Source organism: Asparagus officinalis, chromosome 7 (genome assembly GCF_001876935.1).
Source record: "Asparagus officinalis chromosome 7, Aspof.V1, whole genome shotgun sequence".
In the NCBI taxonomy this organism is placed as follows: Eukaryota; Viridiplantae; Streptophyta; class Magnoliopsida; order Asparagales; family Asparagaceae; genus Asparagus; species Asparagus officinalis.
Window position 1 is genome coordinate 137,154,006 of NC_033800.1, and position 18,633 is coordinate 137,172,638.

Sequence of the window (18,633 nt, forward strand, 5' to 3'; positions counted from 1 at the left end):
CATAAGTGAAGTAAAATCTAATTTTTTTTTTTGAAATTTTTTTATCCCAGACACTTAATTACATGTAAGGCATCACAAATGACATCTCCGAAGATTATCAAAACAATAAAAGATATATCATTGATATGAATTGTTTTTAGACAGGGTTGTTGGGAGACATTTTCTTACTGTTACCATTCAGAAAATTGATATATGCTTAAGCCTTAGAGAAAGAGAGTGGGACCCTGCCACTTTATATACTAAATGAAATGATTTTTAAAACAAAAACGTGGAAACTTTATGAAAATATTTCTTAATAAATAAAGGCCAAAATAGCCGAGAGAGTCTAGCTAAGTTAATATTTCAAGGTTTCAGATTTCACTCTCTTGGGGAGCACCCGCGTGTGAGGGTTTGGTACTCATAATCCAGAGGATCATGGAGAAGTTCCCTCATCAATCCTAGGGGGTGTTAGTTACCTAGAACTTTTTTAGTAGAACTGGGATAATTGGTAAAGTAGGGTAATTTTTTGACACTGAGATAATTTAGTGGAACAATGATGGGCAATTCTTAAAGTGGGATAATTTGGTGGGATAATGATGGATAATATTATGAAGTTGCATAATTTGGTAGGATAATTTGATGGGGGTAATGACGGGTATAAATTACTATTGTTAATAATTGTATATTAAAAATAATATAATATTGATAAGCAAATTCTAGTAATAATTATAAAATATAATGCAATAAAGCATCACTATTCATCCCAAATAATAAAATAATTTACAAATAAATAAAAATCTAAATCCCTAGAGTACTCGACTTCCATCATCTCACATGGCTTTTATCATCTCACATGACATTTGTCATAGAATTTCTCCAAGCTCCTACAGCTGCTCGTTGAGTCTGTAACTCGTCTTCTTTATTGGAGTCATCGTCTGCATCAGCAACATTTCGTGGAGCTTCTAGTGGAGGATCATAAATGTCAAAGTTCAAATCTCATAACATCATAAAGAAAGAAAAATAAGCATTTTTCAGCCATTAACCCTTTGGACCAATCTCATCATGATCGCTGAAACCAAATCAGCAAATAAATGAAATGTATACAGGAATCATCCATGGCCGCTAAACAGATGATCGACAGATGAACTATAAATATCTCAATCAATTTACTGAGCCGATTTAATAATAATAGATATCACCATTAACCATTCAACATCTAATCATCAATGTGATTGCAAAGTTGCTTTCTAACTTATAAAAAAAACATAAATAACCCGCATATCTTTAGCACTAACCCACCAACACTATATTCTTGCATATCTTTAGCACTAACCCACCAACACTATATTCTTAACCTAAACCACTGTTGTGGAGAGAAAACTTTGATCAAACAAATAATAATAAAGTAATTTAACGTCAAAAAGCTATCAATAAAGTAATACATCTTGAAGATAATAATAAAAGATCTAATCATCACAAAAACAAAGTAAAGACAGAAAAATGAACGGATGATTGACTTCATGGCAGAGAAATTTTCTAGACGGAGAAACTAACCAATAGGGAGGGAGGTGGCGTTTCACTTTTTTTCCCAATTGCATTCTTTCCAATGTGTGGGATAATTTGAGAGAGGAGAACTTATGGTTATATATATATGTAGTATAATTTGTGGGATAATTATGACCAATTATTTCAATTCTAATTCTAGTAGAATTCTACTTGACTAACGTACCAAAAAAATAATACAGTTTTAGTTCTACAAAAGTTCTACTTGACTAACACTATAAAAAAATATCTCATTTCCTAGTTCTATGTGACTAACACCTTAAAAATTTATCCCACAAATTATCCCAGTTCTAGTTTTAAGTTCTAGATGACTAACCCCCCAGAAAAAAAAGTCCAACATGCAAAATAATAATAATAATAATAATAATAATAATAATAAAATACAGGTATCAGCTTTGAAGGATAAACATCAAGGGCATCAACAAATGATTTTGGCCTATTTATGAAGACTCGTTCTGTGAATGGATAAGATACCATCAGAAAATAAGATATGATAGATTAGTAAATCAAGAGAAACTAATGTGTAGGTGGAGAAAGAGATTTTACTTCATAAAGATAGCATTTACACGACTTTTACACTATCTAAGCCAAATTTTAGTGTCAGTCACAATATATTCGGTGGGATGAAAATGTTGAACTCAAGTTCCTATTCTCCTCGATGTTTTAGTACATAAACCAATGATATTTGTTGTTGAAGGCTTTCAAATTTGTTAGAAAACGGAATTCCAATAATTGAGGTCCTTAACTTTAATATTTAAGAAAACAAACTAAAAGTGAAGAGGATCTAGATTCCTGAATAATTATTCGTCTAGCTCTTCATTTCAATCTAAAGATGGACCAGCACTCCCCCAGAAGCTAATAATTGAAATTCATAAGACAGAACCACAATAATTATGTTATCAGTAAAATGTCATGCTGTCTATTTATATCTAGAATGATTTATAATCAATTTTTAATTTTCCGTATCACTCAATTGAATGGGCTCCTTTTGGCTGCATCTTCCATTTGTAGTAATCAGTCGCTTTTCAGACGGTTGCCTTTCATCTCTGATGAAATTAACATCACGCTTCGAAACAACAAAGCTCACTTGGCAAAAATTGATGTTTGTAGAAGATCAAATTATCTTTCTATGGATATCCAAGGCCTTGAAAACTAAAAAGTCGTCATTGACAATTAAACAGTCGGCGAATAAAAAAATGAATTTCTTTTTCTATTTGACAAGTAAAATATACCGGCTTACTCCAAAAAGGCAAAATTTATTACAAAAAAAATAGGCTTAGAAAAATTACCCTTCGCTTCACTGGGATATCTGTTTCAGAGTGAAGTTACTAGCCCTATACCAAGCTCCTCTGCAAGCTCATCCCACAATGGAAGGAGAATCATTATTACTAGAAAAACTGCTATTGTTAGGGCTGTTCTCCTCCAAGTTCCAACCTCGGATACATCATTCAAGCATGGCTTCTCTGGTGCCCTCTGTGTTCAATTTTGCGCAGTTTAATGAGAAAAGGACGAGAAAGGAACTTGATGAACCGAAAGTGATTTTACGCGCTAAATTACTATGGGGATCATACCTGACATATGAGAACATACAGACCCCAAGGAAGTGATAGTGGTCCACCCAGCTGAACACAAGAAGAAATGATGGATTTAATGTATGTGAAACGAGACTGAATGTGTATTAAGAGATAAAAGTTCGAGTCGCAAATGTACGTGCAACATCATGCAGCCAACTTCTGTTGTCGGAACACTCCTCAATCTGAATGTAGTTTAACTTCTTTATTCATATTTTGTATTTCCAACATTCTTTGGAGTTGCAACAACATGCAAATAAACGGGTAATTTGGAGTTCGGATATGGTTGGAGCTTTTAACCAAACAAACTCTTAAATATAAACGTTGCCAATTTAGCAACAACTGTGAAATATTTACTAGAATAAGCATCAACTTTTTATTTTATTTTATTTATCTATTGGAGTTAGGAAGCAGAAAGGAGAAGAATGAATCAAATGAAGAAGCTAAGATACTGATGTCAATTATGAATATGAGGCTTAAATGGACGAAAGATAAGCATACCACTCCCAGTCCCAGCATCGCGTATGTAGTCAAGCCAAAACCAAACAAGGCATTTTTCCCGTAAGCACCCTGATGGACATAAAGATCACAGTTGAGAAAGGAAGTACAAATTTTGTTTTCAAGTATTAATTCATCATGTAAAGTCAAATTTGTGCAACCCCCCACCCCTTCTATCTCTTCCCTCCCCGACCACAGAATTCCCTCTTGAAAACACCCAAAAAGAAAAGAAAAAGAAAATTTAACTGTGGGAAACAAAGTTATTACCATTGAGAAGGAGCAAGCATTTATTAATCACGGGAAGAAAAACTTAACAGCGGGAATACAAATTTACTATTGTCATGAGGAAGGGACTGAAAAGAGATGTAATATGAAATTCTCAGGCTTTCTAGCACACAATGATTGCCGTATTTTTTTAGAACTAAATGTAAGCCATACACTTTAACAGCTCATAATTTCATATAGTGTTCCATGTTACTTCTTATAATTAACTTTTTAGGTGGAAATTTACCTGTATATGATATAATGTGAGTCGTGATTAAGAGTCCATTGATCCAAGTCTCTAACAGACAACTGGACTTCTAGCGAAAACATTAAAAAATATATGCCCTTACCTATTATTCCCACTCCACTTGACTCCTAAACAAAGGCAACGGAGCTCTAGATGATATTAGAAATATGCCTGCTGTCAAGCAATCTACAATTTAAGTATACTCCCAAGAGAAAATTTATGCATGAGTCATTGTATATAAACATTTTGATTATAATAATGCAAGAAATTTGTACACCGCTACTATCATAGAGTGCACATTAAGAACTCAAGCACTGATTGGACGTTTTCATATGGAGATAACACCCCCACAAATCAGCACATTTACATAACATAAAAATACATGTACTCCAAGTAACACATGCATCCAAATATTTGAAGTGAGAGTTCATGCAATCCATCCATCTTCAGAACAATATATGAATATGATTGATTGCTTTACATGATCTAAATTCATACAATCAAAGATTTTTGCAAATGCATCCAACTACCTAAGATCTCTTCTGCTACCATCCACATAGGCACATACTAGGTTTTGGGCATGTGCTATCAAACCGTCAAAATGTTCGATGTGGATAATATATATATATATATATATTATATATATATATATGAGAGAAATGGAGAAACTTGGTAACGCAAGTTGCTCCAAACAACTTGGTAGTCATGTGGTCTAATCTTGTCCCTAACATCTACATTGGAGTTGATGAATGTGGTGTGAGGCTCTAACTTCGAGGTGTGATGTAGGGACAAGATTATGCCACATCACTACCAAGTTGCTTTAAGCAACTTGGTACCAAGGTTCTCCATATTTCTCTCTCTCTCTCTCTCTCATCTCTCTCTCCATCTCTCTCTCTCTCTATATATATATATATATATATAATATATATATATATATATATATATATCATGTCATTTTCTAGGAAAAATATGAAACATCGTTAATATGAATTTTAAGCATCACTTATGGGTAGACAACCATCTCATGTATGACTAAAGAAAATTCCAACTAGTCTGACTGATTGCACATGGCGATGGTATCGTCATTAGATCTCATCAGGTCTGAGTTCTGAGGTGTCCATCAATTGTTACGCATTCTTGATACATAAAACTAAAATATGCGAAGCTAGATGAGGCAATGATTGGGATTACACTGAAAACAATATGAAGCGGAAAACTCAGTTTTCCAAGAGACTTGATATTATCTATTTACTTGATTAAATGATATACATTTCACAATTAAAGGTAATATTAATCCTTGTCGGTAACATAAAAAGCTCTTGCACATGCATAACACATGCCTAGAAATCAGGAACAGTCATATTCCCATTTGATGTTACATATCAGATGTACCTTATTACATGAGTATGCACTTTATAATTAATGGTTGTATTAATCCTCGTGGGTAATATAAAGAGTTCTTGGACATACAGAACACATGCCTGGAAATCTAAGACTGTCCTATTTTATTTATCTGGTACGGGCAAAAGTAGATACCTGTATTGCCCGTCCACCATCAAGGCATCCAACAGGAAGCATATTAAAGGCCGTTGTTGTCAACCCACACCTCCATGAGCAGAAGGGAAGATTGATCATTTTTAAAACAATATAGATAAGCAGATACAGAGACAAAACGAAATGCTGAAACTCACCAGCCTGCTATCACAAGTGGATGAATTGAAACATTAGCAGCATGCATAGCTCTGCACACAGATATCAATTGAGCGTTAATTACAATTCGCCAACCAACTGCAGAGAAGAAAAACATTTCAGAACATAACATAACTGAATAGACATGTAACTAAATGGAAGAGTTGTATTACCAGCACAAGGATTGAACTTGTACGAATTTTAAAGTTGGGGTAGGGGTTGGAATCTATAAGGGAATCGCAAAAGGTTAATTTCTGCTGGTTCCACACTTCCACTTATTTCCGACTATTATCAAGTTGATACTTGTTCAAAAGAATGTTAGGCAACAAACCCCCCCCCACCCCCCCTCCCACCCACCCAACACAAAAAAAAGAAACAGAAAAAACACCCACAGACCAAAAAAACACACACGCAACAGGAAGCGGGGGGGGGGAATCCTTTCCTTTTCAGGCGAGTAAAGCATATAGATAGACCACCTGGATGGAAGGAAGCGTACACCAAAGCTTATTAGCAGATAAAGGGATGAAAGGTATCAAAGAATACAGGTGAGGAACCCCTAGCAGCTGTATTATCCTTTGTCGTTCTAAGCTATGATTCACCAAGTACAATCCAAGAATCATCAAAACTAGTGACTGTGCAGTATTACTTTCAATGTTTCCAAACTGCATTCCTTAATTCTAGAGGCCTATATTCTATACCAGTTAAGTGGCAAAGTTTTGGCACCTTGCTAAACTAGAAGTCAGACTGTTTACTTTAGCTTTTATTTTTTCTAATCTGGCACGGGGTTGGACATTGTCAATTTATATTTTAACACTTGCTGATTCAGCCTGAGCCTGTTGCGCCTGTGTGTCCCCATATTTATTCACATATCTTTAGGTGGTGAAATATATGGTTAAATTTGATGGGAGAACTGACGGCTGACTTAAGAGTGCTTAAAAGTTTTGAAAATATAAGTGGAAGCATCACAACGTCTATAATAAGATTGCCTTGATGATCAATAAAAGATAAAAAGAAATACGTAAAGCTCATATGGGTTGAGATGGTTTCGGCAAGCGTTCATGCATGTTTCAGATTTTGACGGAGAAAAATAGATTTTGGGCATGAAAAAAAGTAGACCATGCGTGAAATAAGAATTGAAGATGAAGGAAGAAAAGCATACGTATAGCCAAGAACTCCTCTGCTAACGAGTCCAAGAAGTAATGAACCCTGGAATAACGTGCAAGGAACCTGCACAAGATCTCCTAAGCCAGCTGGGTTTGATGAGAGTGCCAAGCCAACACAAAACATTGAAAATGAGAGTACAGCACCAGCCAAAGGACCCGCCAATGAGATATCAACCATGGTCTTTCGATCAGGAAGAATAGATTTGAACTACAGAAATTAATTGAAAATTTGAGAAGACAATACCAACAATAATAAAGATTACTATTACACAGATTACCTCACATTGCAAACTTACAAAGATATTTATTAAGAAAGTAGAATGAAATAAATTATGAGAGACCTAAGCTTATGATTGCAGTTTTAGCACAAAAGGGACATAAGCAGCCATCTTCTATATAACAACTATGGAGCACTCAGCAAGTTAACCAATAATGTATCTCACAAGCACAGCTGTCCCAAGAACCAGGCTAACAAAAAGGTCTATGCTTTCTTCTCTTCTTTCCTTCTTTTTTTTTTGGTGGTGGGGGGGGTTTGGGGGTGGAGGTGGGGCGTTGGAGGAGCATATGTCTCGACTCTCAGGCTATAGGATGTTGTAATTGTGCCATCAGGGCAGGCAGACTTACTAAAGGATGTCAGCTTCGAAGTATCAGCATTGCTTTTCGATTTTCCTCCTCCTGCCCTCCTCCTTCATGTCCTCTCCAGGTACGTTCAACTTGCAGATACCAACAAAAGACACTGCAGGAAAATCACCTCAACAGACAGTTGATGAGTTTGGAACGCCCCACCCCCCACCCCAAAAAAACAATAAAAAACCAAAACCCCTCTTGTAAAGTTTGGGAAACCCTCCTAAGCCCAGGTAAAATGAGCTCAGAATCACTCTCAAAGTATCAGCCATTGGCTTTTCCCATTTTCTTCCGCCCCTGCCCTCCTTCCGCCATTTCCTCTTCCCAGCTACATTCAAACGTGCAGATAGCAACAAAAGCCACTGTCCCATTTAATCTAAAGATTCTAAAAACCAAAATCATCATATGGTATCAACCACAATATGCATCCCCAAAATACTCTTGATTAATTCACTTCAAAAAGAGCTAACACTCAAAATCGTGTGGATCTCACACACATTTCAAGAAGGAAAACTGTTTTGCTAATGCTACATGCCTAGAATCGGCACACCTCCCTACACTGAAGCATACAAACATGAGTAGCCTCCAACATGCCACCACCCTAAAGCGAAGCATACACGAGAAGGCCCCAGCTGTCCAGCATACTATTAATTCTTCCAGGTGGTAGGCTTTCAACATTTACACTAAATATTAAGTTCTATCTTTTTACCAATTATGGCCATTGTACAGGTAGATAGAAGAATGCTCAGTACAATCAGTACAAGTAGTAAGCGCTCAAGTCACGGCCTGAGATTTTAATTATTGTGTTTATGTGAGTCATGCTATATATATTCATAGCCCATACTAGCAAGAGAAATAGTGGAAAAGAAGATCCTTCCAACAAAAAGCAAAATGAAGAAACCAGATATTCTCATGATCTCGTCTATTTCTAATTTAATACACACAGATAAATTCATGTATTTGTTGGAATCTATGTTTCCTAGGTACTTCTCACCTGAAGCCATACCCGTACTCGTACCCAAACTTCTTGGACACTTCTTGCATATAGTACATTTATTCGGGCATATACACAATTATATAATACATATTTTACTTATAAACACTTGTCATACATTTTTTGGACATATATCTACACTTCACATCTACTTCTCGAAACTCATTGTACATAAGTCAGTTTTGAATTATGATTTTGAAGGGTGGTTTGGATGTCTAGTTCAAAAACTGGTGATTTTCCAATTTATAATTAACATGATAAAAGAAACATAAAAATGTTATAAAACTTATAATCTTCACTCTTGCTCTCATATAAATTATTAACTCCAATATATAATATGTGTGTGTATAAGCATTTATATAGCCGTGTCCCCGTATGCTCCCTTTTACAAATTTGTTGTGTCTTGTGTTTGTACCTGCACCTGTACCCATACCAATACCTCTACCTGTGCCCTTGCAACATAGGTTGGAATTCTACATAATTGATTACAAGTTATTGATTGCTGACCTGAGTGATTGCACCAAAACTGCCAAGAGTGATGTTTGGAATGAAGAAAGGAAGCCCCAGTTTCACTTTCTTGGGAAATGCTGCCAAATAATGCCCAACCTCCTGCATGTTAAAATCTGACATCTTTAAAAGAAAACTATGATGAATATGAAAATGAATAGTATTCTATTAGACTGAACATGCATTCTAAGTTTGTAATAAATGAATTTGAAATCCAATGTTATAAGTTAACATCAATCAAGTAGCCTATGTGAGATCCCCAAAGGTTAACTGGCAGAGAATTTTCTGCTCCAAACAGCATGCACAGGGAACTTTGGGGTTGACATTTGTTATAAATTTGACACTACCAATATAAATTAGAAGCAAGTTGTGATTTAAAGGGACAACTGGAAGCTCTCTTTTCATTGTTTGACAATTTCTCGGAGGTAAGAACATGATTCCATCTCCAGATCCCAATACACACAACCTTTCATGATTCTTAAATGTATCTTAAATTTTTGACATACGAAATCAGGTCTTATCAGAAACTTGATCCATTAAAGCTGGAAAAACTGCACTATAATATGTCAGAATTCATCGGAATTGCCCATCAATTAGCATGTGTATCCAACCCTTCTCAACCATCTATATTTTATTATTTGACAATAGAATAGCATTCAACTGATCAGCGCACATTTTCAATAAAACTGAAAACATCAGTCAGCCACAAGTGATCAATAAATGATTAAAAATTGTGAAAGTTTTGATACAAACTGTGGATATCAAAAGTAAAAATTATAATGTTTGAAAGGTTAAGACAGTGTGGAAACTTGTATTTATCCTTTACAAAGTGCACTGGCAGATGACAGCATCAAGCAAAACATATATCAGGTAGAAGATCAAGGTAAAAGAAGGGTCATAAGCTCACACATTTACTTCTCCATTCATAATTAACAGGAAGAGCTTTCTCTATGAAAGATATCAAGTATAAACAAAGGTTAGAATCGTGTGTTACATGAAATAATTGAACACCCAGAACACCATATGCAAGTGGCAGAGCGGATTCCACAAAAGGGAGAAGAAGTTGCATATCAGGTGGTTCTACAGCATTTGGATCTGTGAAGTACTTCACTACCTCCGGAGGCAGACTAGTTATCTGCACAGAAAATATAGAGAAATTGTGATAAAAGAACCAGACAAGCTTTGGATATGAAATTCTGAGAACCCAAAGGAAAGACAATTAAATTGCTAAATGTAATGCATACCTGAGATGCAATTCCAAGCTCTACACAGGAGCCTACAGTAAACACAAAGAGAAGGAGAGAGATCACATATTGCCAGAGAGTAGTCGGTCCTGGCTCAGAAACTTCTTTTCGTAGAAGACCAAAACTTACACGTGGTCCACCACGTGGATCTGGACCTTCTGAATTGGGCTCCTCTACCATAAATAAATTGTACTTGTCACCGGTAACTTCATGCAGCTGATGCTGGAGTTTTGCAAAAACCTCTTCCCTCTTTCCCCGCAGGTTTCCCAGAAAAAGAACACCTTCTCCAAGATCACCAAATGGCTCCTCTTTGGTTACCCAAAAAGTTGAATACCCAAACAGCTTATCTTTGATGAGCTTCACATCAGATGGATCTACCTTCTCAGGTCCAAGAAGTTCCATCAGTTTAATTGAGTCGACCTGAAAGCTGCTGTAAACAGGTCCATCTGAAGGCATGCGAGATGGCTGAAACGAAAAAGAAATGGATGTACTTATAATCAGAGAATAAAATGTTAAAATCAGAAACATGAGGTGAATCAACTCTAATGTGAAAAACTGAAGTAAAAAAATTCAGCTCGACTCCAAAGATCAGAGGCATCTATCAGAATGTTAAGGGATGAGCATGAGAAGGAAAGAGAAATTATAATACTAGGTTTTGGGTGTAACACATAAATAATGCAAATTTGTAAGCAAGTGGAGTACCAATTGAGTTAAAAAAAACATTACAAACTGGTCATAAGCTTTTATATGGACATTAGTGCACCTCAATAATACAGGTGACAAGAAATCACTATCACCTCCAACCAAGATACTATATAAGCATGTCATAAGAGGCTCAAACACTATGTTTTCCATCATGTCTGTGCTCAATTACATCCAGTGATCTCCTGGAAAATCATGCTTACAAAGATTTCTATGAGCGACCCACTATGGTTTAAGGATTAGTTGAACGGAACGCCTAGTATTAGCTTAGACCAGACATCCTAGTAAAAAAAAAGGAGTTTTTGCATATATATACCACTCAAATCTTCCACATTTGCAAAATTACCCTCCAATCCTTGGTATTTGCAAAATTATCCCCCAATTCTCCCACATTGATAAGTTTCTACCCCCTTTCACTCGACAATTTTAGTTTTTAATTGGGAAATTGTTGCAAGCCTATAAGAAAGTTTGACATAGCCTTGTTTAAAAACCAACATTCTTAAGTTGGAGCGGTAGAAAGACCCAATAAGTTATTTTTGAGGGGTAATTTTGCAAATACTAAAGAATTGAAGGGTATATATGCAAAACCCACCAAAAAGACTAACATCCAAAAGGAAATCTTCCTCATGCATTGAGATGTTGACCCTGACTTCTGACATTTCATGATTTTACACCCCAACAATTGGTCACAAGCTTTTATATGGACATTAGGCAATGATACAGATGACAATAAATCACTATCGCCTCCAACCAAGGTACTATATAAGCATGCCATGAGAGTCTCAAACACTATGCTTTCCATGTTGTTTGTGCTCAAATACATCCAGTGGCCTCATGGAAAATCATGGTTACAAAGCTTTCCATGAGTTGCTGACAGTGAATGCTGACATTTAAGGATTAGTTGAACGCAACGCCTAGTATCAGCTCAGACCAGACATCCTAGTCAAAACAAAACAAACATCCAAAAAGAAATCTTTTCTCTCTCTTTTTTCCACTTCCCCAATCAACAGTGCCTCACAAAAAATTTCTGCTAATGGCTTGATGACACTACGAAGAATTATAGGAGTAATTACAATTACTACTGAAAAGTGCATTTTTTTTTCTTCAAAACATCTCCTTTTCCTTGAATAAGTATGTGTCTCTTTGTATATATGGAAAAGGAAAGGTAGGAACTAAATTAGCTGCGTATAAACACCTGTTAGCACGGTGAGATGTGTATTTATTTGCAAATTCAAGAACAAAAGGAGGGATATAAGACAATGTGGACCACATGTTTGAGTGAAAAAGCAAAATCCTTATGCTGTGAGGTCTGTCTTTATGGATATCATTTAAAAAAAGAGAGGACAGACATCAATTAAGTTCATGTATAGTTTTCTGTAAATGTGTAACAGCCTCTGAATCTCTATTAAATGCAACAATGTGTGGCACCTATGAAGTATGCGAGGTAGTGTATATTGACTGGAAATGTCTCCACTTATGCAAACTGAAGGGGAGTCTAAGCTATATGTTTATCCTCATCCTATATAAGTTCACTTATTCTTCTGTTTGCTTCTATAATATATGTTATGGTTTGGTTAAAAATTATACTACATGCACCCTACTTTTTACATGAAAGTGAATTTTGCATGTTATATCAAATCACGATGCTTTTACTGTTCACCATTGGAGTCCAACAACCAAAGAAATCTTGTTTTAGATTAGGATCCTCATGTTGCATAAGTCGTTGTAAACTAAATGCGCAAGAAAATTGTCTGCATTCAACTCTTTTTTCTTCAATAAAATTCTGTTAAGGCATTCTCATAATTGAACTAACAAGTATCATATCTTTTTACCACATTTAACCTTGTTCCCAGATTAATTTTGCAATTTTGCATCTGGCTACACTATATTAATCCTCCCAGTGACCGAACACACTGTTGTACATCCACAAACTATCTCAGTAATTCAATCTCTAAGGCCTCGTTTGGTACATGGGCGTGAGTAGTATCAAACTTAACACCTTTTTTGAAGTGGAAATGCCCATTCCCACTTCTCATATGTTCCCACTTTATGTGGGAATAAGCCTTCCCAATGGGACGGTAGTGAATGGGCATGCCCTCTTAAGTGAGAATCAATAAATATATATGACTTCCAATTATGCCCCAACCAACAATGCATTTCAGAAATAGTCTTAAAGATTTTAAATTTTATCCAATGTAATAATTAATCTAAAATGCATCTCAGAATCAACTTCACAGTAAAATTTTTAAGTACATACAAATTGCTAATTAGTCTAACATATAATTACTTTTATCCAAAAATTATTTCTATGAAATACATTTTTCATTTTTTTGATTACTAAGTCAAACATCGAAATTGAGATGGTGTGCCAAAATAAAACAATCCATTGGAAAATTCTTTGTATGAAAAAATAAAAAAAAAACATATTTTTATAAAATTTATTTATAAAAGTTGAAATTATTTAGTCATGTTTAATAATGTTTTTATACTTTTAAAAGTGTACGTTGTAGTGGGGCCATTATTAGAAAATTACATTCCATTCTCACTTGTGAACATGGGATACCAAACTTAGGAATGGGAATGACACTGTCATTCCCGCTTTCATTCTCTAATCGCACCCAAACATGGGAATGAGAATGGGCATTCAATTCATACATAAATTCCGTTCCATTCCTTAACTCAATTCTATTCTCACTTGATTCGGCTTCTTATGGATAATTGATGCAATTATCTCTTATTCTATCTTTTGTGGTATTTCACTAATCCATCTCAATAGTCTCATTTTGGTTATACTCATTTTCTAACCATATAGCATTCTTAGCTTCTAAAATCATCTTATTTCTTCTGTTCAACACTGGAAGCATTGTAACGTCACATAGTCGAAGCACTTTGTCGCATCTTGATTCCACAAAGAACATATTCCTCCAGCTCCCTAGCATGGTGAATAATCAACCCTATGCAGCAAAAAACAGTACTCTTATGTAATGTTGGACAAGCTATATGAGCGTACCTTTCTATCTTCTTTCAAGTTGCTAGAGCCACGTTCTATGAATTCTAATCCTGTCATGCTAATTCTGAATCATTAAATTGTTAAGGTTCTACTCATCTTTCTACATTAAAATGCATCCTCTTTCGTCTCAGAAACTATAAGTATGACAACAGCAAAAACACACAGCAGTCCCATCATAAGTATGTGTAGCAATTTCATTATAGCTGTTGCTAAACAAAATAAACTTAGAGGTCTATATTCGATTCGAGACTAGAAAAGATAAGTAAACATTTGTCTCCTTAAAGATTACTCTCGTGCTAGTTATTTGTCCATAATGCAAATCCTTAACTAAATCGATATCAAAACTAGATACTGGCTTCATTTCTTAAAATTCAATATAGTCTCCTTAATGACTCTTCACGAAACTTTCCGATGTCAATAAAAAGCATATAGGTATCTCTCTGTCGTTCATTAAAACTTCCCAACAATCATCTTATACAGCTCAAACGCAAACTTTTCCAACGCATAAATCGATTTCCCAAAACAGACACTTTTTTAATTAGACCTTCTTCACTTTTTATATGGATCAATGAATTAGATTCCACGATACTACTCTCAATTAGTACGACAACAGAATCATTAGCACCAAAAAATGTAAAATAAAATTCGAGCTTTGTACCCTAGAAGAAGAAACGGACGTCTGTGACCGCTCCGAACGCTCCGCTTCATCTGTTGAGACATTTGCGGAGCTCGAGCTCGAGCTCTTCTCGTCGTCGCCATCTCCGCCGCCGATCGAGTAGCACCTGGAAGTACTAAATCGCCTCCTCGTTCTCCATACTTCAGGCCTTTGCTTGCAGAGGAAGCAAAGGTTTCCCGAGGCTCTGCGGAGCGAGATCGAGCTCCGGCCGCCGGATATTCCGCCGGAGGAGAGCAGCCGGAATCTGAAGTTGAGATTGACGAAAGAAGAGCTCGGGAGGGTTCCCATTTTTTTAAGGGGAAAGATTTCTTTTTTAGGGTTTACCGAATTTATCCGCTTTGTTCGCAGATCGATTAGGTGTTGCTCGAAGAGATTAGGATTGGGGAGCAAGCTTCAGTTACAGTGCACTGGGCTCTCATCACCGTCCGTTCATTTTCGGGCGTACATCTTTCTTAATTTTCCTTTTCTCACAAAAAAAAGAAAAGAAAAAGAAGAAGAAATCCAAAAATATCTTTGTTTTTCCCTGTGAAAATATAGCAAAAAGGTAACCCAATTTTTTTACACAAATTTTTTCTTGCTGGTAGTTATATAGCTAATCTACACCTCAATTTAAATCATTTTTATAGTTTGTTACATTAAGTTTCATTTTAGAAAGAGCAAATCTCGTGTTGTTGGAAAGAGAAAATTAAGCATTTGTGTCGTGCTATTCATCGTTTTCTCGTGTTGATGATTGGTGATAAATTTGAAATGTTATTGACACTTTTAATCCATTTTGAAATGGCACTCTATCTGATTATAGATAATTGTAGGTTAATTTATAGAATACAACTTCCTTTTTACCATCATACTTAAAAATGAGAGTTGTTAATTCATTAGTTGTGTTGGATTTCTCTGTTAAGTCAAAATTCAAGAACTTATATGATATAAAGCATTGCATGCATTTGAACATGTGAGAAAGCTGTTGTAAATTCAAGTAGCATTTAAATAGTATTTTCTGGAAACCACCTTATATTAGGGCATTTTACACCAATAATCTTATATTTTCAAAAAACTCTATCAAGTTTGTTTTGCTTCCAATCAACCACTTGACCTCATTCTCCCCCTATTTTTCCCCCAACATCTTAACTATGCCCTCACTTTTTAGACATAGGTGTCTGTCTTTAGGGGTCTAGTTAAGACAGGGCCAGTCCTGAGCATTCGGGGGCCCTAGGCAAAAACGTGAACAAAAATCTTAAAGGGGCCCTCCTATATTCAAGATTTTTAAAAAAAAAAATAAAGTGTTGCACCCAAATAACTTTAGGGATGCCTACATAAAAAATTATATTCAAATACTAAAATACATAAGATCAACAAATATTATAATTTATAAAGTTATAAAATTACCTTGAAATTTGAATAGTTTAACTTCAAACAAATTTCAGATCAACACACCTGAATCCTAAAAGATGCACTTTTATCTCTTCTTCCTATTCAATAGACAAAAACAAAGTTTGGACTTAAAGATTTTTTTGGGACACGATGCAATCATTTTAAGTATGGATCACTAGCTACTGATTTTCATTGTTCAGGTACCGCACTTTGATTATACATCCTATATGCATATTATGGTTTCTTGTTTCAATTGATTAATCACTAATCAGTAAATATACTAAGTATAGTCTGATTCATAATTTCATATATGTTATGCACAGATTCATACTTTGTTTATACAACTAATTCATGTATGTTAATAATGTTATGCACAGATTCGTGCTGTATAGAATCAATAACAAAGCAAAAGTATTATTAGGTCATGAAGTGATGAAACAAAGATATCATGCTATTCTAAGTATAGTCTGTTATCTGTATAGAATTATAGAAATATTCAATTATTCAAATATACTTATATACCTTGTAACCTTGACGGAGTCGCCGGCCAGAGGCGACGCAGATTGCAGACAGAGACAGAGTCTCCAAAGGGCAAAGGCACTGGCGGCGAGGTCGCGTTTGCCTTGCTGGTGGGAGGGGCGGAGGGAGTCGCCGGAGACGGCGTCGTGGAGTTTGACGGCGGAGGAGCGGACTGCAGACGGTCCGGACGGAGTCGGGAAGAAGAAACGTCACTTCAGAGAGAATCAGAGAAGAAGAAGAGAGGTCGGCGATCAGACGGCCACTTCGGAAATCGGAGAGACCAAGGGTTTTTCGTTTTTGTATTTATAGCCTCTAACACTTTTGCATAAAAATCCTCTTACTTTTCCAATTTCCATATATATATATATATATATAAAATTACATGGGGGGCCCCTGTTTTTTGGGGGCCCCTGTTTTTTGGGGGCCCTAGGCGCAAGCCTCTCCCGCCTGCCCTAGGGCCGGCCCTGAGTTAAGAGGGGTTCCCGTGCATTATACATGAGAATAGGTAAGATACTTGTTGATGAGATAATTTATGATAATCAAAAGTATATAAGTTATTTATTTTGATTATATGACTGTTATATCTTTTTTTAAAGTTTTGATAAAGTTATAAACTGGTGTCACTTTACAATTTTATCCTAGTTTTAATTCTAATTGAGTAACATTATAAAATTTCATTCCACTAATTTCAAGATTTAAGCTCTAATCGACCTAGTTGCCTTTTGGAAACATAAAGAACTTTTTATATGATTTTTTTCCCCTCGGTTGAAGGCACATTGTAATCCAAAATTAAGCGCACCTACTTTTCTAGAAAATATTCCAATCAAATGAATCTAACGAGGTATCGAGCAAAAAATGATATCTTATAACTTTTTAGGGGTTTTTCTGGAAACCGCGCGCTTTATATTTAGGGAAAATCTACACCAATCACATTATGTTTTCAATTTATATCTAAACCATTCACAAAATTAGTTTTTTGTTCCAATCAACTGCTAGATATCACAAAATTACTCTTGACTTCATTACCAAGATATCCGGGTTTCAAATATTATTCTCAGTTATTCTATTAAAATATCTCATTTTTTTTTAGATATCAGTCCCCCAAATCTTCAAGAATTCTTTATTAGTCTCTTAAATATTTGAACTCGCTCATAAGTCCCTTAAAATCTTAAGGTTCTTGCAATTTGGTCCCTCAATGACGAAAATAACATCCTCTCCTTCTCCTTCAACATAAATCCCTGAACCTAACTCAGTCTTACTATAACGCTCTACTCATCAACCTGTGATCACCCCCATCATCTTTTCCAAGGAGGGAAACAACTTTACTGAATGCTGAATGCTGGACGAAGAGCATAGAAAGAGGTGAGAAGACTTACAACGGGGATGGCAGAGGTGGGTGAGCATGGGATTGCAACTTTACTAAAACTAAAAGTAGAATAAAATTTTACAGTGCTAGTCAACTAGAATTCTAACAAAACTAGAACTGCGTTAATTGTACGAAATTATCCCACTTTTTTATTTATCTATAAAAAAATGAGAGTTCTAGTCTCTCAAGTTATCCTAAGTTTTAGCTTACAACAATATGTTAAAAAACTAGAAGTCCTATTTATTTTTTTATTTTTAATATTTTATATTTTTTTCTTTACTTCTTTCCTATTATGGTTATCACCATCATTGCCATCAGATCAGATCTTGTCTCCTTTTAGTCATCTTTGATATTTTCTTTTTTAGCGAATATTATAACTATATAATTAATTTTAAAGTAAAGATTGTATCAATTCATAATTTATTAAATAATAAAATTAAGAGACGATGGAAACAGATCTCTTCAATTTTTTTTGAACTTGTACTATAATAATAATTAAAAAGTAAAAAAACTACAATATATATTATAATAATAATTATAAATATCTTAGAGTCTAATTAAAAGTTATTTAATAGTAAATAATAATATCGTAAACAATTATTAATTAATAATAGTAAGTTTTAAATATATAAATAGTATTTATATCCTC

General features: G+C 35.1%; 1 protein-coding gene across 2 annotated transcripts; it reads right to left on the reverse strand.

Moving 5' to 3' along the window:
• LOC109849140 (probable zinc metalloprotease EGY1, chloroplastic) lies at positions 2,404 to 15,156 on the reverse strand. Of its 2 annotated transcripts, XM_020418950.1 has the most exons (11): positions 14,714 to 15,156; positions 10,344 to 10,808; positions 10,094 to 10,234; positions 9,100 to 9,201; positions 6,971 to 7,182; positions 5,814 to 5,864; positions 5,659 to 5,728; positions 3,615 to 3,683; positions 3,114 to 3,164; positions 2,832 to 3,015; positions 2,404 to 2,686 (listed from the first exon to the last, which is right to left on the reverse strand). In XM_020418950.1, exons 1-10 carry the CDS (start codon positions 15,017 to 15,019, stop codon positions 2,857 to 2,859), a joined length of 1,626 nt encoding a protein of 541 aa, XP_020274539.1. In that variant the 5' UTR covers positions 15,020 to 15,156; the 3' UTR covers positions 2,404 to 2,686; positions 2,832 to 2,856. The 2 variants fall into 2 exon arrangements, with proteins under 2 accessions (XP_020274539.1, XP_020274538.1); XM_020418949.1 differs by lacking the exon at positions 2,404 to 2,686 and having other exon boundaries at positions 2,709 to 3,015.

Coding starts and splice junctions, on each gene's coding strand:
- LOC109849140 (XM_020418950.1), bottom strand. CDS start 15,019: ATGGGAACCCTCCCGAGCTCTTCTTTCGTCAATCTCAACTTCAGATTC. Junction 5,865..6,970: donor AGAGGAGTTCTTGGCTATAC/GTATGCTTTTCT, acceptor ATCTGTGTGCAG/AGCTATGCATGCTGCTAATG. Junction 5,729..5,813: donor CCACTTGTGATAGCAGGCTG/GTGAGTTTCAGC, acceptor CTGCTCATGGAG/GTGTGGGTTGACAACAACGG.